General features: G+C 39.5%; 1 protein-coding gene across 1 annotated transcript in view; it reads right to left on the bottom strand.

The window, feature by feature from the left end:
- Positions 1-23,647, bottom strand: part of ankrd11 (ankyrin repeat domain 11) — a 187,114-nt gene that overhangs the window by 51,508 nt on the left and 111,959 nt on the right. The window contains exon 5 of the mRNA XM_072279752.1: positions 14,311-14,469. Within this exon, the coding sequence (XP_072135853.1) occupies positions 14,311-14,469 (159 nt within the window). The remainder of the gene's footprint in view (positions 1-14,310; positions 14,470-23,647) is intronic.

The raw sequence follows: 23,647 nt of genomic DNA, 5'->3' as shown, positions 1-23,647 counted from the left end.
GGTCTCCCAGTCTGCATCGGGTCTCGCCAATATATAGAAGGCCACATCGGGAGCACCGGACGCAGTATATCACCCCAGTCGACTCACAGGTGAAGTGTCGCCTCACCTGGAAAGACTGTCTGGGGCCCTGAATGGTGGTAAGGGAGGAAGTGTAAGGGCATGTGTAGCACTTGCTCCGCTTACAAGGATAAGTGCCAGGAGGGAGATCAGTGGGGAGGGATGGGGGGGACGAATGGACAAGGGAGTCGCCTAGGGATCAGTGGGGAGGGATGGGGGGGACGAATTATACTTTTATGTCTTTATTGAACACACTGTTTAAATCATTCACAATCTAGGCTGGAAAAATCATGTGCATCCTTGTATTTAATAACTGGTAGAACCTCTTTTAGCAGCAATAACCTGCACCAAACGTTTCCTGTAGCTGCTGGTCAGACTTGCACAATGGCGAGGAAGAATTTTAGACCATTCCTCCATACACAATTTGTTTCAGTTCATCAGTTTCAGGGATACCTTACATGAACAGCCCTCTTCAGGTCATGTCACAGTATCTCAACTGGGTTAAGGTCTGGACTCCAACAAAACACAAATTTTCTTTTTAAACCATTCTCTTGTTGATTTACTCTTGTCTTTCGGATCATTTTCTTTTTGCATCAACCAACTTCTATGGACTGCTACCTTAACATTCTCCTGTAAAATGTTTTGATAAAATTTTGAATTCATTGTTCCTTCAACAACTGCAAGCTGTCCAGGCCCTGAGGCAGCAAAACAGCCCCAAGCCATGATACTCCTTCTACCATGCTTCAGTTGGGACGAGGTTTTGATGCTGGTATGCATTGCTCTTTTTCCTTCAAACATAGTGGTGTGCATTTCTGCCAAAAAGTTCAACTTCTGTCTCAACTGTCCACAGAACATTGTCGCAGAAGCGTTCCGGAACATCTAGGTGGTCTTTTACGAACTTGAGACATGCAGCAATGCTTTTTTTTTTTGGACAGCAGTGGTTTCCTCCATAGCGTCCTTCCATGAGCACCATTCTTGTTCAGTGGTTTTCTTATAGTGGACAGACGAAGAGACTTTAGCAAGTTCTAGAAATTTCTGCAGGCCTTTTACTGTTACTGTTGGATTCTTTTTCACCTCCTTCAACATTGCACATTGTGCTCTTGGTGTGATCTTTGCAGGACTCCCACTTCTAAGGAGAGTAGCAACAGTACTGAATTCCATTTGAAGACAATTTCTCTTACTGTGCGGACTGATGAACACTCGGGTCTCTGGAAATGCTTTTGTAGCCTTTGGCAGCTTCATGAATCTCTACAATTATTCTTCTAAGGTCCTCTGAAAGTCATTCTGTTCACGGCATGGTGCAAATAAACAGATCTTTCTTGAGAAGAGCCTGACTCAGATCTGTAACCTGACTTTGTGTGTCTTTTTTATAGGGCGGGGCACATCTACAACCCACACCTCCAATCTCATCTCACTGATTGGACCATCTGACTCCAAATAGCTTTTGTAGACGTCATTACCCCAGAGGTTCAAATGGCTTTTTTGAACCTAGACTGTGATTATTTAAATGGTGTACTCAGTACTGACGAGATGATGTGCAATTGTTTGTATGTTTTTAGCTTAAGCAGACTGTGTTTGTCTATTATTGTGACTTAGATGAAGATTAGATCACATTTTATGAGTAATTAATGCAGAAAGCCAGATGCTTGCAAAAGATTCACAAACTTTTTCTCGCAACTGTACTGCTGCTGCAAAACAACAAATTTCACAATATATGCTATTTATTGTACTTAATAGTGCTATTAAACCTGATTTTGATAAGGTGTGCCACAGTAGCCCTGTGGTTATGATGCTACTACAACTCCAGAGGTCGAAAATCAGAGTTCAAGTCCAACGTCATCTATAAGGAGAACATGCATCCTCCCTGTGGAATGTGTGGGTTTTCTCCAGCTGCTCTGGTTTCCTCCTACAGTTCAAAGATGTGCCAGTTAGTAGGGTCATTGGTAATTGCCCATTGATTAGGCTAAACTTGTGGGATGCCAGTCGGTGCCACTCGAAGGGCTTGAAGGGCCTATTCCGCACTGCATCTCTAAATAAATAATAAATAGAGAACATGCATCTGGGAGAGCACTGCACAAGATGCACACTACAGAAAAGACTTGAGGTGAACTATGATATCAAAAGGTCAAAGAGATTCATGAGAAACACAACCAAGTAGGGAATGATCAGACAGGTTATTGACTGTGTGCCATTGGTGAGGTGAGAAAACAAACTGTACCATATTCAATTACGTGATAAGATGGAGCATAACCCAATAGTGCAATGGAGATGCTCCTACTCTCATCAAATTTTTAAAAAGTCAATAATTGCAGAGAGTGAGTGGCTTCTGATGGGCTTTTTAATAAGAGAAATAATAGCAAAGGTTTTAGAGATTTAGTAAGACTGACAAGTACACAACAAATTCAAATTGAACGTTAATAAAGTGGAGTTATGTAGCTGGAAACTCAAGCCAAAATTACTGAAGAAACTCCTAAATGGATCCTATAGACCCAGCATCAGATCCACAACCCAGTGAATGTAAAGAGGATTAAACAAGGCAGATACATTTTTACGCATTATTCTATGTCAGATTATCTGTGTATTTTGTGTGCTTTACCAAACTTTTGTAATTTGAACAACCAAATTTTAAAAAATTATTTCCTTCAGTTTTTACTAACTTTCAGAAAACATTGAATGCTTGCGATATTTAAAACCTACTGAAGTCACTGGTAACTTTCACAAGCAGCATCACCTCTGGATACATTGGCTGTTAAAATATCTCAGGAAATTTGGACCAGATCTTCTTCATAACACAGCCTGAAGCCCCAGCTGCTACCCACCATGCCATCACTTTCAGGTTATGAAGGGTAAAAATAGACCTGGAGGGACTGAGCAGCCAATTAGGGTGGGAAATGTAGACCAGTTTCATTACGTGAGTTCCTTAATGTTTTAAGATGAGCTTGAGGACACTTTGGGTGCAAGTCTAAGGAACTAGTAATGAAGAAAAAAATTTAGACTTGCTTCAGTTATGCAAGAAAACTTTACAGCATAAAGAACTTCTAGCAATCTGGATGCAATGATACGACTCAGCTCCAAACAAACATCCAGGTCAATAAAAATCTTAATGTTATTCATAAATAAGTTCATGGAGCCAAACATCCACTGCCTTTTTGGGCAGTTTCAAATTTTCTTTATAGGAAACGACAGTGCTTCATCTAATTATGTGAAATAAATATACATGCCCATTTTTAACTTCTCACTTGTCATTCACAATCCAATCGCATGCACTGGATATAGTTGGGGCTTCAGGCAGTTCAGTGAGGAAGTCCTGCCTTGAAATGTATTGAGAGACTTTGATGGTCAAAGTATCATGGGATGGAACTTTGTTAGAGTCATAGAACACAGAAACATACTCTTCGGCCAAACTGGTTCACGCTGACCAAGATTCCCATCTAAGTAGCACAGTAGCGTAATGGTTAGCACATCACTTTACAGTACCAGTTCAATTCTTACCGCTGGTTATAAGGAACATTCTCCCCGTAAACATGCGCGTTTCCTGCTCTGGTTTCCTCTCACAGTCCAAAGTCGAACCAATTGGTAGGTTAATTGGTCAATGGAAATTGTCCCATGATTGTTAGGCAGCTGTCAATCCCAGGGAATCATGGGTTTGCACCTCCGGTGGACTGTGCCCTTTCCAGGGTGCAAGCCTGGATGGGAAGGTTTGAAGAACCTGCTGTTGCCCATGCAGCAGGTTCCCCCTCTCCACGTCACTGATTTAGTCCAAGGGAAGGGCAAGCACCGATACAGCCTGGCACCAGTGTCGTAGCAGAGGTTGCCAGAGTGAAGTTGTAAACAACATCAAACTGCCTTAGGGACCCTGGCTCCGGATTTCTTCCTCTGGATTTACTCCCATGGGTGGGTATGGCCACAAGGCAGTGGAGGTTTAAAATCATTGTTTCCTTCCTCATAGGCAGGTTGCTGTCCAAGGCTGACAAGCCCCACCTGCCCAAAGCAACTGGTTTTGAGGTGCCAGTAGTCGGCCTTTGCCCCTTTACTTGTCAGCAGAAACAGTTCCAACAGGCCTAGTAGCTGAGCCACACACGAAAGCGAAGAGTTGGACTTGGTGATTAAGCTAGGGTTGGATCAGTGGAATTGCTGGGTGGCGTGGCTCGAGGGGTCAGAAGGGCCTATTCTGCGCTCTCAAACAAAAAAAAAGCAAATTTTTTTCCCCCTAAACCATGCACCTGTCTAAATAAGTTTTAAATGTTGTTAATATACTTGCCTCAACCACTTCCTCTAGCAGCCTCATTTCATATACTAACCACATATGAAATTTGCCAATGTCTCCAGTAGATTTTAAAATGCTTCCAACAGTGAAACTATTTAAACTGAATTAAATAATCTAAAACAATGACACATTTGACATCACCATGAAGACCACCGACACACACTGTTACAAGCAAACAAAAGCTACTGGCCTAATTACGTTTTAAAGACCATACCAGAAAACATTGGAAAAACGTAACAATCAAATTCTAACACAGTGGAGACACAGTATCACCATTTCAACCATAACTATCAAATATTACAGACAATCAGTTTTAAATTAATGACATGATGGAGAGCACACAGAATCAGAATAATACAATTAAATCCTTGAGTGCAATTTATTTAAAGTCAAGGCAAACCTATGATCCAGTTCCACGCATCCACATTTTTCCTACGTCCTTTAGTTATCAAAAACTGATAGAACACAAAAAAATCTTCATGAAGCATGAATTGCTATTGCTAAAAAGTTGCAACTAAAGCATTTGGTATATGTACAAGTATTTCTTCTTTAAGCTCTAATTTCCATGATATAGAGATTAGGACTTTTAATAATTTTCCTATCTGTGATTTTCATATCGGTCTACGACCCTAATGACATAGACATCTACTTCACCTTCAATGTCCATTAATTCTTCACTTGATCAGGTCCTATCACTTTTAAATTCAGAGTGGAAGTCCAGATATTGGCCAAGTTAACAAACATTGCTCATTTGTTCTATCAACACAATGCTTCCACTTACACAGCTTATACCACCACCCTTAACGAAACACACAAAGGTGTGTCATGTCCTGTGTACTCCCAGCACTTTCACAACAGCAAATACTAAAACTTACATACTCTCCAGCTCACTACATCTCTGCTGACTATTGAGTGCACAGCTGCACAAATGCTATCCTCCAGCACTCAGTCTGCAAACTTCATTGTTCTGATAATTCAAGCACTTATCTATATACTCCTTAAATCCTGCATCCATCACTCCTTCAAGCAGTACCCTCCAGATTCTAACCACTGAATGAAAAAACTACTCAGATCCCCTTTAAACTTCCGAGCCCTTACCTTAAACCTATTCTCTCTAGTTTAAAATGCCTCTACTCTGAGCAAGTCTCTGCAATCTACCCTTTACATGTTTCTCAGTTTTGCACTCCTTAAAATTAGTCCTCCCATATCTCTTCCACTCCAAGAAAAAAAAATATCCAGCCTATCCAGTTTCTAATAATATAATACTGCATCCCAGGCAACCTCCTAGAGAACCACTTCTGCATTCTCTTGTCCTCAGAAGTTAGAAGTGCACACAATACTCTGGATATGATCTAAGCAATAAAGTTGTACGATTTTTGAAGGCGGCGGCCCTTAACTCCGAGCGGAGTCATCGGGACGCTGTCGTGACGGCGTTTTTAAGCAGGCTTTCTTATTTTAACGAGGCTGAGTTGCTAGCTCAACGCTCAATCCAGCACGTATGGAAAGCGTGCAAGGGAGCCCGCTGGATTTGAACTCAGAAGCCTTCGCTCCGAAGTCCAACGCTGATGCCACTATGCCACCAGCCGACAAGGTTGTACGATCCTGCCCTTATATTCTATATTTCTGTTAATGAAGGAACACATCCTACATCTCTTCATAACTACCGGTGCTGCTACAGAATACTTCCGTGGACCAAACTATTTTCTCTGTATGTCCTATCCTTCCAAAAGGAATCAACTCACAATTTACGGGAGTGAATTCCAAAAGCCATTGCTGAGTCATTTTACCAATACATCAGAATTGCCCTGTAGTCTAAGATTACCCTCACCTTCATCATTACCAACAGTTTTCGCATCACCTGCATGTACCAATCACACACAGTGGTATAACGAGTACAGCTATTGTCTCATAGCACCAGAGACCCAGATTCATCCTGACCTCAGGTGCTATCTGTGTGGAACGTGCACATTCTCTCAGTGTTTGCATGGATGTCCTCTGGGTGCTCCCATTTCCTCCCATATCTCAAAGGAGGTTAATTGGCTGCTATGAATTGCACCCGGTATGCAGAAGAAAGATCGAGTATGGAGCAAGTTAGAGAGAATATATATTTTTTTAAAAAAGGTATTACTGTAGGATTGGATCAAATAAGTAGATGGTGACATCAGCATTGTTGTGGCAACACCAACTCAGATGGCAATGAGGTGGTGCACAGGAGTTCAAATAGATCAGCAGGTGTCACAACTACAACCTTGCTCTCAATGTCAGCAAGACTAAGCAATTAATTGTGGACTTTAGGAAGAGAAAGTTGGGAAAAACATAGCGGTCCTCACTAAGGGGTTAAAGGTGGAAAGCGTGAGCAGCTGCAAGTTCCTAGGCCTTCCACTATCACCCTTTGCTTCACAGTATCCTCATCTTGGATCCAATATGCAACTTGCTTGGGATTCCTTGGTTCTAACTTTTGGACCATACCACATAATTGTTATGAAGGTATAGCTGATGCCTATGTAGACTGTATCAACCAGACTGCCCTCATCAATCCAAACTTATTGAGTTTAGATTCTACCCTCTAGAATTTAATACACTCCCTCCCATCCCCAAAAAACTTCCTTAGACTTGTAATTACTAGGCTTATCCCAGTTAAACTACTCAAATAAAAATATTGTACTTGTTGTCAAGTAAAGATTTGAAAATCTCTTTCAGAGCTCCAGCATCACCAACCCTTGGCACTGATAGCATCATAGGGATATGTCTCATCAGGCCCTGGAGAGCTGTCCAGCTTAAAGCTTTCTAAGGCATTTAACACCATCCTTTTCATGGTGCTGAGTGAACAACACTGCAAAATGAACACGTTTAGTGGGAATGGAGGGCATCTTACTTTCAAAAACACACCTACTTGTGTTATTTCTCTGGGGCATGCAGTTACCCAGAGTGAAAAGTACAAACTTGAAGAGGGAGGAAGGAGCATTGCATTGGGAAGAAAAATATCAAAAGGCTACCCGTGGGTGTTTCATTCTGATGCACTGTGCTACTTCACCCGCCAATTAGAAAAGTTTGTGTGATTACCTGTTGGACAGTCCAAACAAGGAAAGTATGTGAAAGAAATTACATGGTGATATAATACAAATCTTGTACATAAGTGGATTCTCTATGTTGCATCTTGAATGGTAGTGTACAAATGTACTGAATTACACATGCAATTTAATGAAAAGTATTTTTCTTAAGAAACCAAAAAATTTCCACTTCTCTTGTGATAGACACTTCACTCACCCCATTTCAGAATTATTTTTGACCTGTGAAGCATTTTGGTGAAGTGTAGTCAATGCTTGTAACATTGGTAATTATGGCTTCAAATTAAACATAGCTAAGCCCTACAAGCAGCAAAGGTTATCAATGATTAAATCAGCTTTAGCAACATTCATCCAATGATGTTTTCAGGATAAGGGGAGTGGTGGTTGCTCTTTAAAAGAGCACCCATGGGAATTTGCTTTTCATGTATTTAATCAAGAAAGGTGATACCTTACTGGCTGCCTGCCTTTTGATCACTGAGGATCACTCTGCTACGCTATCAGAGCCTGCCACTGTGCTCAGAGAATGTTGCCCAGGTTTTCTGCGTTTTGAATGTGGACCTGGACTGCAGACTTTTTCTGGTTATATATTTTTTTTTTGTGCTCTGATTTTCACCTGATCTTATTCATTTTTTGGTGCAGAGGAGGGATTTGGGGGTTGATGTGCCTGTTACATTTTTGTTCATTTTTTTGTGCAGAGAGGGAGGACTTGGAGGGATGATCTTGGAGGCCTTTCTTTTCTTTCTTGGTTTCACAGCTACCCAGAAGAATTTCAGAGTTATATACTTTGATAATGAATGAACCTTTGAAAATTTGTTAAGTTCCAAAATGTTTTGCCTCTCCCTGAAAGAGCCCTTGCACAATTTGACCCCTCTCCCCAGAAGGAGATAATGGTGAAGGATTGCATGTGTGGTGTTTGGGAGGGGTGGGGGTGTTGCAGTTCATTATCAACTGCATCTTCACATTACACACAAACAAGTTTTACTCAGTTCTTTCTCTAACCACATTCTTCAACTGACACCAAATTTGGGGAGTTTTAAGTGATCACCAAGGCCTGGGATTGGATGTTATAATCCAGGTTGAAAAGGTACCTGGGAATTTTGAAAGTGAGCATTGTCTGGAGATCAGTACGGTTAATGGGATAGCAAGCAACAAGGGAAAAATGAGAAACAGTTAAGATATTTCAAGGGCACATACAGAATAGGAACAAGCATTGTGGGAACACAATTGGCCTGAACAACTTTGTACAGCACAGCTACTGCACTGTAAACATTCACAGCAATTTAGACAATATACAGTGCTACAGGTTGCACAACTTTAGGAGAAAATAGCTTACGCAATGTACAGTCTGATGTACGGATGAACAGGCTACAATTCTAATGAAACTACTTCAAACATCAGTTCAGCTTGTAAAAAGCAAATACAATAGAGTTCCACAAATAGGGTGACAGACTGTTTTTATCCAGGAGGTGCACAACTTCCTAAAGCCCACCGCATGTACACTATGCATACAATATTACAACCTGCATCTACAGTGCAAGAAAAAGTTTGTGAGCCCTTTGCAGTTACCTGGTTTTCTGCATTAATTACTCGTAAAATGTGGTCTGATCTTCATCTAAGTCACAATAATAAATACAATCCGCCTAAACTAGTAACACAAACAGTTGCACTTTTCATGTCTTTATTGAACACACTGTTTAATCATTCACAGTCCAGACAGGAGAAGTATGTGAACCCTTGTATTTAACAACTGGTAGAACCTCCGTTAGTAGCAATACCCTCCACCAAATGTTTCCTGTAGCTGCTGATCAGACTTGCACAATGGAGAGGAGGAATTGTAAACCATTCCTCCATACAAAACCATTTCAGTTCACCAATAATTTGGGAATACCTTGCAAAGACAACCTTCTTCAGATTATGCCACAGCATCTCAATTGGGTTAAGGTCTGGATTCTGACTTGGCCATTCCAAAATACTAATTTTCTTCTTTGTAAACCATGCTTTTGTTGATTTACTCTTGTGTTTTGCGTCATTGTCTTGTTGCACCATCTAACTTCTATTAAGCTTCAGGTGACAGACTACTTCCCTGATATGCTCCTGCAAAATGTTTCGATACAATTTTGAATTCATTGTTCCCTCAATGATTACAAGCTGTCCAGGCCCTGAGGAAGCAAAGCAGCCCCAAACAATGATGTTCCTTCCACCATGCTTCACAGCTGGGATGAGGTTTTGGTGCTGGTGTGCATCTCTACCAAAAAATTCAAATTTTGTCTCATCTGTCCAGAGTCCATTGTCCAGAGTACATTTCCCAGAAGCGTTGTGCAACATCCAGGTGATCTTTTGCAAACTTGAGACATGCAGCAATGTTTTTGTTTTGGGAGAGTAGTGGTTTCCTTCCATGAACATCATTCTTGTTCAGTGTTTTTCCTCATAGTGGACACATGAACAGAGACTTTATCGAGTTCTAGAGATTTCTGCAAGTCCTTTACTGTTACCCTTGGGTTCTTTTTCACATCCTTCAGCATTCTTTGGATGGATACCCATCTCATCGATTGGACCATCTGACTCCCAATAGCTTTTGTAGAAGGCATCATCCCAGAGGTTCACATACTTCTTTGAACCTCGACTGTGATTGTTTAAATGGTGTACTCAGTAATGACGAGAAGTAGTACGATTGTTTGTGTTATTAGCTTAGGCAGATTGTGTTTGTCTATTATTGTGACTTAGATGAAGATCTGATCACATTTTATGAGCAATTAATGCAGAAAACCAAGTAATTGCAAAGAGTTCACAAACTTTTTCTCGCGACTGTGTCTTAAGTAATTAGTAGATATAAATATTATTGTTAGGATAAACATTAGCAGCAGTACCAACTTGTAGTTTCACATAATAATAGTACGATTAATAAAATGTGGCCAGTGCTGAAGAACATCAAGAAATTTAAAATCAACTTGAGGCCACTTCTTTTCACGTTATACGTCAATGATTTGGATGACAGAATTGATGGCTTTATGACCTTGTTTGTGCATGACAGGTGGGTGGGGGGGGGGGCGGTAGCATTGAGGAAGTAGAGTGCCTGCAGAAGGACTAGGACAAAATGAAAGAATGGGTGAACAAGTCGCAGATGGAATATAGCGTAGGGAAGTATATGGTTATGCACTTTGGCAGAAGGAATAAAAGTGTAAATTTTTTCTAAACGAGGAGAAAATTCAAAAATCAGAGGTGCAAAGGGACTTGGGAGTCCTCAAGCAGGATTTCCTAAATGATAACTTGTAAGTTCAGTGGAGGTAAGAAAAGCAAATGCAATGTTAACATTTATTTCCAGAGAATATACAAGCAAGGATTTCAGAGTCTCTAAAGGGCACTGGTCACACCATAGCTGAGGTATTATGAGCAACACACACAAAAGGCTGGAGGAGCTCAGCAGGCCAGGCAGTACCTAGGAAAAGAGTACATTCCACGTTTTGGGCCAAAACCCTTCGGTAGGACTACAGTTAAAAAGCTGAGGAATAGATTTAAAAGTTGGGGGAGGGGAGAAAGAAACACCAGGAGATAGGTGAAACCTGAAGGGGGAGGGATGAAGTAAAAAGCCGGGAAGTTAATTGGTGAAAGGCCATGGAAGAAAGAAAAAGGCAGAGGAGTACCAGAGGGAGGTGATGAGCGGGCAAGAAGATAAGATGAGAGAGGGAAAAGGGAATGGAAAATGGTGAGGGGGGGCAGTAGGGGCATTACTAAAAGTTTGAGAAATCGATGTTCATGCCATCAGGTTGGAGGCTACCCAAATGGAATACAAGATGTTACTCCTCCAACCTAAGTGTGGCTTCATCACCATGGATGGACATATCAGAATGGGGATAGGAAGTGGAATTAAAATGGGTGGCTACTGGGAAATCCTGCTTTTTCTGGTGGACAGAGCATGGGTGCTTGGCGGTGGTCTCCCAATCTACGTCAGCTCTCACCGATATACAGGAGGCCACACTGGGAGCACCTGACACAGTAGATGATCCCAACAGACTCTCAAGTGAAGTGTCATCTCACCTAGAAGGACTACTTAGGACAGAATGGTAGTAGTGAGGGTGGAGGTGTAGGGGCAGGTACAGAACTTGTTCCGCTTGTAAGGATAAGTACCAAGTGGGAGAGCAGTGGGGAGGGACAAATGGACAAGGAAGTTGCATAGGGAGCGATCCTTGTGGAAAGCAGAAAGTGGAGGGTGAGGGAAAGATGTGTTTGGTGGTGGGATCCAGTTGGAGGTGACAAAAGTTTCGGAGAATTACGTGCTGGATGCAGAGGCTGGTGGGGTGGCAGGTGAGGACAAGAGGAACTTTATCCCTGGTAGGGTGGTGGGAGGATGGAGTAAGAGCAGACTTCCGTGAAATGGAAGAGATGCAGTTGAGAGCAACATTGAAGGTGGAGGAAGGGAAGCCCCTTTCTTTGAAAAAGGAGGACACCTCCTTTGTTCCAGAATGAAAAGCCTCACCTTAAGAGCAGATGCGGTGGAGTCAGAAGAATTGAGAGAAGGTGGTGGCGTTTTTACAAGTAACGGGGTGGGTAGAGGTATAGCCCAGGTAGCTGTGAGAGTCCGTGGGTTTATAGTAGACAGTGGATAAGCTGTCTCCAGAGATAGAGACAGTGCGATCGAGAAAGGGAAGGGAGGTGTTGGAGATGGACCAGGTAAATTTGAGGGCAGGGTGGAAGTTGGACATAAAGTGGGTGAAGCTGACGAGTTCAGCATGGGTGCAGGAAGCAGCACCAATGCAGTCGACAATGTAGCACAAGAAAAGTGCGGGGCGGTCACCAGTGTAGGCCTGAAACGCAGACTCTTCCATGTAGCCGACAAACAGGCAGGCATAGCTGTGATCCATGCAGGTGCCCATGGCTACACCTTTTGTTTGAAGGAAGAGAGACGAGCCAAAGGAGAAATTATTTAGCGAGAAAACAAATTCCGCCACACAGAGAGTGGTGGACGAGGGGAACTGGTTAGGTCTGGTGTCCAGAAAAAAATTGAAGAGCTTTGAGGCTTCCTGGTGGGGGATGGAGGTGTACAAGGACTGGACATCCATAGTAAAAATAAAGATGATTCGGGCCAAAGAACCTAAAAATCACTGAAAAGATCCAGAGTGTGTGAAGTGCCATGGATGAAGGTAGGAAGGGACTGAACTAGGAGAATAAAACAGAGTCAAGGTATGCAGATATGAGTTCAGTGGGGCAGGAACAAGCTGAAACAAATGGGGTCATCCATCTATAGACCACAAAACCTACTGACTTCAACGCCGGCATGCCCGAACATCTCCAGACTGCGAGTCCTGCTGAAATCCACCAGCTTGAAGTACTGTGAGCAGTTTTGGGCACCTTATCTAAGAAAGAATGTATTGGCATTGGGCAGCAACGACAGGGTGAACAGATAAGGAGTGTTTGATGGCTGTGTGCCGGTACTCACTGCAAATAAGAATGAAGGAGAATCTCACTGAAACCTCTGAATATTGAAACGACTAGATAGAATGGACATGGAGAGGATGTTTTCAATAGTGGGAGAGTCTAGAACCAGGGTAGAGCCTCAGAATACAAAGATGCACCTTTAAAACAGAGATAAGGAGGAATTTCTTTCCACAAAAGGCGGCGTATCTGCGGAATTCATTGCTGTGGAGGGCAAGTCATTGTGTATATATATTAGGGCAGCACTGTAGTATTTGTATGTTCTCCCGGTGACCCCGTGGGTTTTCTCCAGGTGCTCTGGTATCCTCCCTCAGTTCAAAGACATACTGGCTGGTGGGTTAATTGATCATTATAAGTTGTCCAACGCTTAGCCTAGGATTAAATCAAGGGATTGCTAGTGGTGAGGCTAGAAGGGTCGAAGGGTCTATTCTACATTGTATCTCAATAATTTTTTTAAAACTTATGTATTTAAAGCGGTGGTTGATAGGTTCTTGCCTAGTAAGGGTGGCAAAGGTTATGGGGAGAATGCAGGAAAATGGGGTTGAGATGGATAATAAATCAGCTTAACATTAAGTTATGGAGCAGACTCAATGGGTTGAATGACTTAATTCTGTTCCTGTGTCTCACATATAATTACAAATTACAATCAAGCTCAAACTGAACCTATCAAGCCTATCTTTCTATTAGAGACAAATACTTGGGAATGCAAGAACAAAAATAGTGCACCTCATGAGGTTGCTTAAGCTTTATAAAGCTGAGTCTGTCTAGGATACATGAATTTCAGAAGCTCAGTCTGAAGTTGTTCAATGTCCAGAGCAGACGTTGTTGCATAGCATCCAAAAATCACCCAAAGGGGGAAAATGAACATTTGAAGAATATACGTACTGGGATGAAAGTATCAACTGCTTGGGAATTAGGCAGGGAATTGGAGGCGGTGAGCTGGCTGCATTCCTCCAGCAGTTTGCATTTGACAAATAAATCAGCCAATTTCTAACTGGCCTCATGAGATGTTAAGAAGGCAACACCATGCTCAGCAAGTACAATATATTTAATTGGAAAAAGCACAAGCAAATCTGCCTCTCACTTGGAAGGTAAGTTTGAGTTCCCAAGAATAGCGTAGGAGGAATCGAACAGGCTGTACTGCAGCTGCTGTGCTTAAATAATACCAATGAATATATAAGCCCAAATGCAATTTAACACTTCTCTTTACCGACAACGCTGAATATTTCCAGTATTTCGAATCTCAAATTTTCAGCATTTGCAGTATTTTATTTTATCCAAAATAAATACTTAATGTTACATCTGCTTTTAATAATTTTAGTCAAATTATTAAAATATAATTTAAATTATTGCATAGCTATTAACTCAATTGTGACATAATAGGAAGAAAAGTAAACCAAAGATAAACCGAGCAATGCAACAGCAAAATCTTAAAATATCCCATTTCTACCACTACCTTCCAACATGGTAACCACTCTTAGAGCTGACCTGGACTATTTGCTGATTCTTCTGCCGTCATTTGCATCAGCAAAGCAACTTGTTGCCGTTCTGAGAGTGGACAGCCCGCTCTAATTCCTGCCCCAAACAATCCAGACCTTCTGGCTCCAGCCTCCTTCTTCACTCGTTTCCGCTCCGGACCTTGCTTCTCTGCAAGCAAAGTTGACAAAAGAATTTTTCTTTTAAGTGCAGATGGACTTTTAATGCAAAACATAAAAATTCAAGCTCATTTTCCCACCACCTTCAGGTTGTTCTCTCTAATGTATATTCTAATGGCACACACTCATTGGTATCTCACAACAACGTTCGTCATCTATGAGCCTGGGAAACCCAAGCATCTGGAAAAAAAACCTGATAAAATGGAACAAAAAAACTAATCCTCACTTGTACATGTGTCCATTTCGTTCAGAATTACTAACTCATTATATGACATTAGGTTTCTGTACAGTTGTCATTTCCATTTCCTAGGCCAAAGAATAAATTTGGAACTATGTATCATTAATTGTCATTCAGCATAATCACTGACTTTAGCTTTCATAAAAACCTTGATTAAAAATTCTTAGTGTTCCACAATGTAAGAAAAACAGATCCCATTTTAAATGGCTATTGCAAATAGCCCAAAATCATCATTACAAACAAAGCCAACACATTGATTAAAAAATACAGATTGCCAAATGCATTTAGAAAAACAATTATTTTCCCATAAAATCCTAATTCAATGAAGTAGAATGTAGTCAGTGCTCTTATATTCAATTATTTGCCATTTTCTGGAAGTTTACAAGAATATATTAAGCAAAACCAGTTTTAATATTCCAACAACTTCAATCAATAGTTGAAATGTTAATACATAAGAACTAAGAATAGGAGTAACCTCTCTGGCCTCTTGACCCCATTCCATCATTCATTAGCATGGCTGATCTACTACCTCAACTCCAGTTTCTTGAATTATTTCCTTACTTCCCAATTCCCTTGATAACCAGAAATCTATCAATTCTCACAATTCTTCAAAGAATTCCACAGAATTCCCATCCTCTTTCTCCTAGTCTCAGTCCAAAACAGTCCACAGTTCATTCTGAATCTGTGTCTTCTCATCCTTGACTCTTCAGTCTAGGGGGAAAAAAATACTCCCTGTATCTTGCCTCCTATCTGGACTAAGGCCGGTGAATCTTCAACGTATACCAAATGTGTCATTACTCAAATGGAAAACCACACCTGTACACAATACTCCTTATGTTGCCTCACCAATGCCCATACTACTGTAATAAAGTTAAATTAATATTTTCAAATTTTCTCATTGTAAGACCAACATGCCTTCATAATCACTGGCTCTACCTATATGCTGGCCCTCAGTAACTTGCATGCATGCACACCCAGATCCCTTGAAAGCAGCAACATTAGACAATTCTGTTATGTTCATCATGGATAAACTTGGATCTTTTCCTACCACTGCATAATCCATGTGCTATGTTCCTGCCTTTATTCCTTGAAGCCTCTTTACATCTCCTCTGCACTTACAACCTCACCTAGCTTGATTTGGTCAGCAAACTTCGACATTCAATCCCCTCAGCCAAATCGTTGATAGGGACTGTGAACAGATGAAGCACTAGCATAAATCTCTGTGGTACTTCACTAGTCATTGACTGCCAACCAGACAAGGTTCAGTTTGTTCCTAGTCTATGACTTTGGTCCAATAACCAGTTCTCAACCCCGCATCACTACACTTCGTCCCATTCCACATGTCCTAATCTGATTCGACCTATTTCTTATGTTGATCTTTTCCAATATCATAATTGTTACGCACAAGGAGTTAAACAAGCTGAGACTGTGGGAATACATTATTTGTTAATACCAAAACTGTTGGAATGAAGGATTTTAATCCCCATTCATCTCAGTAACAATTTTATTAATTGTCTGAAATTAAACAATAAACAGTAGTTTATGATAGGGAATAAGTTGTGGCAAGTAGTAAGAAAGACAAGAGCATTTCTGTTTATTAACCTTGGTCTTGAACATAAAGGGGGCAGAGGACATGAGTACTTAAATCCTGATGAGATTGCACATAATCTGTACCCAAAAATCTTTCTATCTTGGGCTTTCTTGGCTATATTCAGGACTGAAAAATTTTTCAGTATGTATGTGGACAAGGAAATAGACAAGGTACAATAATAGTCATAATTGGTTTCAGAAGGTGTTATGAATTACACCCTACTGCTTCTTACATTATAACATTTCCAGCTTCTCAGTAAGGACTGATTGAATACAAGGCTATATGTCAGTGTGCTTCATAGTTTTTTTTCATGCAGAAATATATAAATGAAACACTACTGTGAAGAAAGCTAGACAGAAATTTTTATTTAAAACCTGAACAACATTAAGCTGGTAAATATGGTATTACCAGAAATCACACCCATACGTCTATTAACTACTTAAGGATTGATGATGTCTAGTACTGGCGGCTAAAGAGAAAAATCACAATTAAGGAAACCATAACTGCAACTGCTGCATAAAGAAAGCACATTGTGAAACACAGCAATAATTTTTATATTGTAGTGTTTGCATCCTTTGATGGTATGCAAAGAGCCTGAATTTCATCAGCAACCAACAATTTCAAAATAATTCTATGGATCAGGTTCAAGAATTATAGAAACAAATTGCAAGAGCATTTATTTCAGCCCATTCTCTCTGTCGTTTGCTCTTTAAATGAGTGACAGAATTAGTTGGACATGGCCCATCTTTCCACATGGCTATATACTCCAAATGATAAGCTGTCAAGTCTAGTTCACTTCTGAAAATTATTACCAAATCCTCCACCACCACTTTCCAATCATAACAACTTGCTGTGCTTCAAAAAACTTCTGCTAACTACCTTAAACCTGCTTCTTCAGTTATTGACACTGCAGGTCCATGAGATTCTCCCCATTACTATCAAACACTAATTTTGAGAATCCATTAAAAGCTTGATTAATAATTTATGCTCTAATGAAGAAGTCCCATTTCTCTCAGATCTCTCTACAAGGAACTATCCCCCTCACCATATTTGACTGCCTTCTAGCAAGTCACCTTTACATCCTTTTCAAGGCCTTGACATTCTTTTGTTTAAAATTTACAAAATGTATCAGTGACCTAACCAGAAATTCGTTAAAAGCTTGATCTAACTTCCATATTATTGTTTGCTACATATATAAACACACAAGGATTGCTTTACAAGGAAAATAAAGTGAAGTAACAATGCTGATAAAAGTACAGCTACAGTGCACAGTTGAAAAGTGTACTGGTTAAAGGCCCAGGTTAATAAACAGCAATCTGAACTGAAATATTAAATGGACCTCAGAGTGAGGTTATAGAAAATCTGGCCCATTGAATTTGTTATATACGAAGGCATAGAAATGGTTGAGGACCAATACTGTGTTTTTTTTTCCATAAAGAACGATATATGAGATGGTGAATACCAAGTAACTGCAGAGATTGGAAATCTGAAAAGAATGAAAACAGAAAACACAAGAGATAGGCAGAATGTCAGGTAGCAGCGTCAGTGAAAAGAGAAATACAATTTTTAACCTTTCATTAGAGTTGGAATAGTGAGAAACAAGACGCCCTCCCCACCCCCAAAAGAAAAGACAAAATAAACTGGCCATATTCATGTCAGCATAGTAGACTACCACAAGAATTAATGCTTGGGCCTCTTTTACTTGATACATAATTAGTTGTCTCTTTTAAGTGTACTTGGTGGGGAAGTAAACTTGTCAGGATGCTGAAAAGAGATTGCCTGTAGGTATATAAGTTGGGGTGGACTATACAGTAGGTATTACTGGGGAATGATTGAGGTTAAATTCCATTTTCATTCATGAAAAAAGGTTTTTATTAAATGGTGGTTTAAGAACTATTATTTATGAAACAAAGTCAGTAGATAGACACAGCATGAAATTATTAAAGTAAATGGGACTTTAGTCTTAACTGCAAGGTTATTGAACTATAAGAATAAGCAACAATTGCCACTCTTGTGCAGGATATTAGCTGCAGTACTTCACAGAATTTTGGGCTCATTATCCAAGGAAGGACAATACTTGCATTGGAGTAGTGCTATGGCAAAGACTGAGGATATCAAGCCACATAACAGAACAGCTGAGGGAAAAAAAAAATCACATGTGAGTTTACAACCATTAACTAGCAATCAAATTTGTAAAAATACTGTAAATTTCTAAATGTCTCTAAAATTTAGAAACATTCACAAGTAGAAATTACAACAGAAATAAAAATATTCAAATGATCAAAATCATGCAAAAAATATAAATCACCTTTTTTTTCCACTGAATGGATACATCATGTCATGCCAATTCTAACATGGAAAAATAAACTATATTATGGTAGTACTGAGTTGCTGTCTTCAAGAATGCTTTCAATCACTATTTTCTTCAAATTGCTACAGAAAGCTTAAGATCTTTCCACACATTTAGTATTGAAGCTTTTCTTTGGTAATTCACAATGGTACAACAAAAGTTTATTACAAACAAATCCATCATTAAATATAAATTAGTACCCACTAAGTAAAAGATGCAAAGTTGTTTGCCATTTAGGATGCAACTCACCTTGGCCCTATTACAAACTTAAAACCTCCAACCTACCTGCATGTCACTACGTTGACTAATTTTAGTTTAACAGGCGACAATTTCACACATTCTACAATTGCAATTTAAACTAGACTACAGTCACTTGAATACAGAGTATTCAGATAAAACAAAAGATGAAACTCATGAGATTAAACTAGATCGTACCAGTCATACTAGAAAATATCCTACTTATTAATTGTATGCATCAGGTACTTCCAAATGAGAAAGCATGAGGATACTTCCAAGAATTAACTGGAACTAATAAAGTGCTTCTTACTTCTGGATGCTTTAAAGCATGTCACAAATAATGAAGAATTTCTTGTGTATGCACCACAACAATGTTAGAGAAATGCGGTTCCAAGTTAGCCCATTGCTTTGCTTTTAGTTAGTTGCACAGTGGTTTTTTTTCCCTTTTCTCTATTGATATATATATATATAAAAATTAGTATACTATTATGTTACCTTAGTATGTTATGTTTAAATTATATTGTTTGTATCTTTTTTTTGTATTAATATCTCCTGTAATTTTATTATATTCTAACAGTGTATTAGTGCCTTTATGGCTTACCTTTTTGTATACTTATTCAATAAAAAGATTTAAAAAGAAAGAAAGAAAGAGAAATGCAGCAGCCAGTTTAACAAATCCCCACAAAGGACCAAGAGAAATCAGCAACTGATCTGTTTTTGTAGAGTGAGTCACGATAAAAAGGTTGATGCTGAACAGTTCTAGTTCACTACACTTATTTCAATGTGTTAAGAACTATGTTAGAGTCAGGGGATATTACACAGCTAAGATGGATGAGACTGCTGTTAAAGCAATTCTTCAACTTAAGCACCATCAAATGCTGACAGACTTTCCAGTGGTTATACAGCAGGTATAAACAACTGCTCTGGCTGAGATACTAATCATTTCTTCACAGCAATATATGAGGGCATTGGGTTCATTGGATCCCTGCCTTGCCAGCCCTGACAGAACAAATTCATCAGTCCCATAACCCTCCTCTCCTGCATTCTTTGACCTTCTCACACACACACAAAACATTGCTTAGATTTTTCTGCCATTTTTGTAAACTCCACATGAAACCCAGAACCAGTGAGTTTAATGGCAACAGAGTTAACTGCTGCATCAGTTTGTTATATACTCTTTCCATATTCCCCTCCACCACCACCACCTAATGAAGCTTATGGAATTATAAAGAGAATTATAAGAGTTTTACTATTTGGTTGGCTGAAAATAGTTCTGTTGTAATGGAATGTTCAATATAAATACTGAACTAGCAGAGTGGGCAAGTATGTTATCTCAAAAGAAATGTTTACAACTTTTTAAGGTAAATACATCTCCTCGTTAAAATAAAACAGGAATGTTAGGATGCTTCATTCTGAACATGAGACATTTGAAAAACATGAAACATTTTGCTAATCTGATTTGGATACACCTTATCCTCCCTGATAAACTCACTTTCACCACTGAACCCTTCCCATCTACACACAGTTAACAGCATCCATCAGTGAGATGCAATCACATGCCATATCCACAGCAATATAGGAGGGAGCTGATGCCAAGACATATTGCTGATAAATGGAATGGTTTTGAGGGTACATCCAAATAATCACAAAGGAACATTTCAGGTACAAGAGAAAAATATGGCGGATGCCAGAAACCTAAACTAAGAGGGATGGATATAAAAAGAAAGTTTGATATGGAGAACTTAACATGGAAGTATTAACTAGGGGAAGGTGGGAAAAACTTTTTGATGTCATTACAAAATGAAAAACCTCTGTATAATGGAAAATTCCAGTAAACCTTAAATTAAAATTAATTAGGTCATCTGGTATGCCTGGTAAATGTGAGAAATCTGTAGTAGAAATAAAATGATTTTAGAGATGCAATTACTCAACTCCATTCATAATTTTATTTTAAATAAATAGAATAGTCATGATTTAGTTTCATGAAGAGCAAAAGTCTACAATATAGCTTCAGATGATGACAAAAGATCACACACACATATTTTTTTTAGCTCATTGAAGCGGTATATCTTAGACACAAGCAAAAACTATTAAAAAATTAAAAAGGAAAACCAGTATTGTATCAGACATCACTCTATAGAACTGTTCAAGGATTTTATATTTTTGTTTTGCAAATTTTTGAAATATTCCATTTTAAAACTAATTTCCTAACAATTTAACATGAAATAACTATTAATTGCTGTGACACTGAAAGCACCCCCACAACAGTTATTTGCATACCATGTTTCTAATTGGCAGAATACCGTCAATTTCTTGTTTTGGATGCAAGTGCTGCAAAATCATCCAAAACAACTTCCAGTGTCTAAACATCATTGACCAGAGGACGTCACAAAGTTCATATCTTTCCTTCAAATCCTTACCTACCATTTCTGGACTTTTACGTGTTATCAAGTTAACAGTGTTGACATCATAAATGCCAAACAACAAAACCAAATCACAACTCCAACCATGTAGTGTCCACAAGAGCACAAAATAGGAACAAGAAACACCTCATGCTTCCTGTGCCATTCAATATAATCATGGCTCATCTCTGCTTGTCTCAACTCCCCTTCTGTGCCATTTTCCATACCATCAATTTCTTTATGTATCAAAAATTTAATCCAAAATCACACCTTGTCTAATGAGGGGGACATTGCCACCCTCGAGGGTAAAGAAACCCAAAGTCAAAGAAAGATTTATTATCAAATTACGTATAGGTTACCATATACTACCTCAAGATTCATTTTCTTGCAGGCACTTACAGGAAAATAAAGAAATACAGTAGAATTTATGAAAAACTATACCCAACAAAGACTGACAAACAACCAATGGACAAAAGAACACACATTGTGCAAATAAAATGTAATACTGAGAACATGAGTTGTAAAGAGTCCTTGTAGAGTTAGATCAGAGTTGTGGTATATAAGGTTATCCATACCGGTTCAGGAGCCTGATGGTTGCAGGATAATAACTGTTCCTCAATCTGGTGGTGTGGGACCCAAGGCTTCTGTATCTCCTGCCCAATGGTAGTAGCAAAAAGAGAGAGCATGGCCTAGATGGTAGTGCTCTTTGTAGATGAAACCATCAATCTATCTCCAGCAGATTTCGAATCTCTTGGTTCATCTAGGACTTCTGGTTGGGGAAGATTGAATGATTTTGTAGAAATACACTTGTCCACAACAGTCTTTATCACCGCTAGCCAAAGTGATCTCAAACCGGCTGGATATTTACAGCAAAATGCAGTAGGCAAGATTATTTAATCAATCTCCAATCAGGAAAAACAAATTATGTGGGGGTAATTCTTCTGTAAGCTTACCACAGCGCACCTGGGTATTCTGGGGAGTTTCTTTAGCAGACACAAGACTCAAGATATGAGTGTAATGGAATGTTCCCCACTTGCCTGGATGTGTCCAACCTCAACGATACTGAAGACCAAGCTGTTTGCATGAATAATTTTGACAACAGCTTTAAGATCCATTTGCTGCCAGAGTCATAGGTTGTTCTTCTAGGGCAGTAGAGTTATTGGGTCTATTGAACTAAATGGGGTGGCATGGCAGGGTAGTGGTTAGCATGACATATTACAGTACCAGCGACCCAGGTTCATTTCCCATTGCTGCCCGCAAGGAGCTTGTACGTTCTCTTTATGACCACGTGCTCCAGTTTCCTCCCACAGTCCAAAGACATACCAGTTGGTAAGTTAATTGGTCATTTAAAGTGTCCCATGATTAGGCTAGGGTTAAATCTGTCAGCACTTGAGCAGTCTTGTAAAGACGAAGCCCGTGCAGCAAAGTTCGAAGGGCTGGAAGGGCCTACGCAGCACTGTAGCTCAATAAATAAATTAAATGGCAATCGCTAAAGAACCTATCAGAAATTCTGTTCAATTTTATGACACAAGAACACTTTTATGATTAGATTCTGAAGATTTAGCCAACTAACTTTGCTTTTCATCCAATTATTAAAAGGAAACTTTGTTGCACTCTTTGGTCTTTAGTGGGAATTCTGACATTCCTTTATGGTCAAATGCAAATTACATTAATAAGAATGCTTATGCATATTCAGGTATATAAAAAGTATTCCCCCCACCCCCCAGAAGTTTTCATGATTTATTGTTTTATAAAATTTAATCACAGTGGATTTAATTTGGCTTTTTTTGATACTTTTGTGTTAGGGTGATCTAAAAAAATTACAAACATAAAACACAAAACACGTAAGTATTCACGCCCTTCAAGTCAGTATTTCGTGGATGCACCTTTGGCAGCAATTGCAGCCTTGAGTCTGTGTGGACAAGACTCTATCTGCTTTGCACATCTGGACATTGCAATTTTCCCCATTCTTCTTTACAAAACTCCTCAAGCTCTGTCAGATTGCATGGGGTTTGTGAGTGAACAGCCCTTTTCAAGTCCAGTCACAAATTCTCATTTGGATTGAGGTCTGGACTCTGACTTGGCCATTGCAGGACATTAACTTTGTTGTTTTTAAGCTATTCCTGCATAGCTTTGGCTTTATGCTTGGGGTCATTATCTTGCTGGAAAACAAATCTTCTCCCAAATCACAGTTCTCTTGCAAGCTATATTTTGCTGCATTTATTTTACCCTCTACTTTCACAAGCCTTCCAGGGCCAGCTGCAGTGAAGCATTCCCACAGCATGATACAGCCTCCACCGTGCTTTATGGTAAGGATAATGTGTTTCTGATGATGTGCGGTATTTGGTTTAT

The sequence above is a fragment of the Mobula birostris genome, chromosome 15, assembly GCF_030028105.1.
Source record: "Mobula birostris isolate sMobBir1 chromosome 15, sMobBir1.hap1, whole genome shotgun sequence".
Taxonomy (NCBI): Eukaryota; Metazoa; Chordata; class Chondrichthyes; order Myliobatiformes; family Myliobatidae; genus Mobula; species Mobula birostris.
The sequence above is the reverse complement of the archived record's forward strand: the minus strand, read 5'-3'. Positions and strand labels throughout refer to the sequence as shown.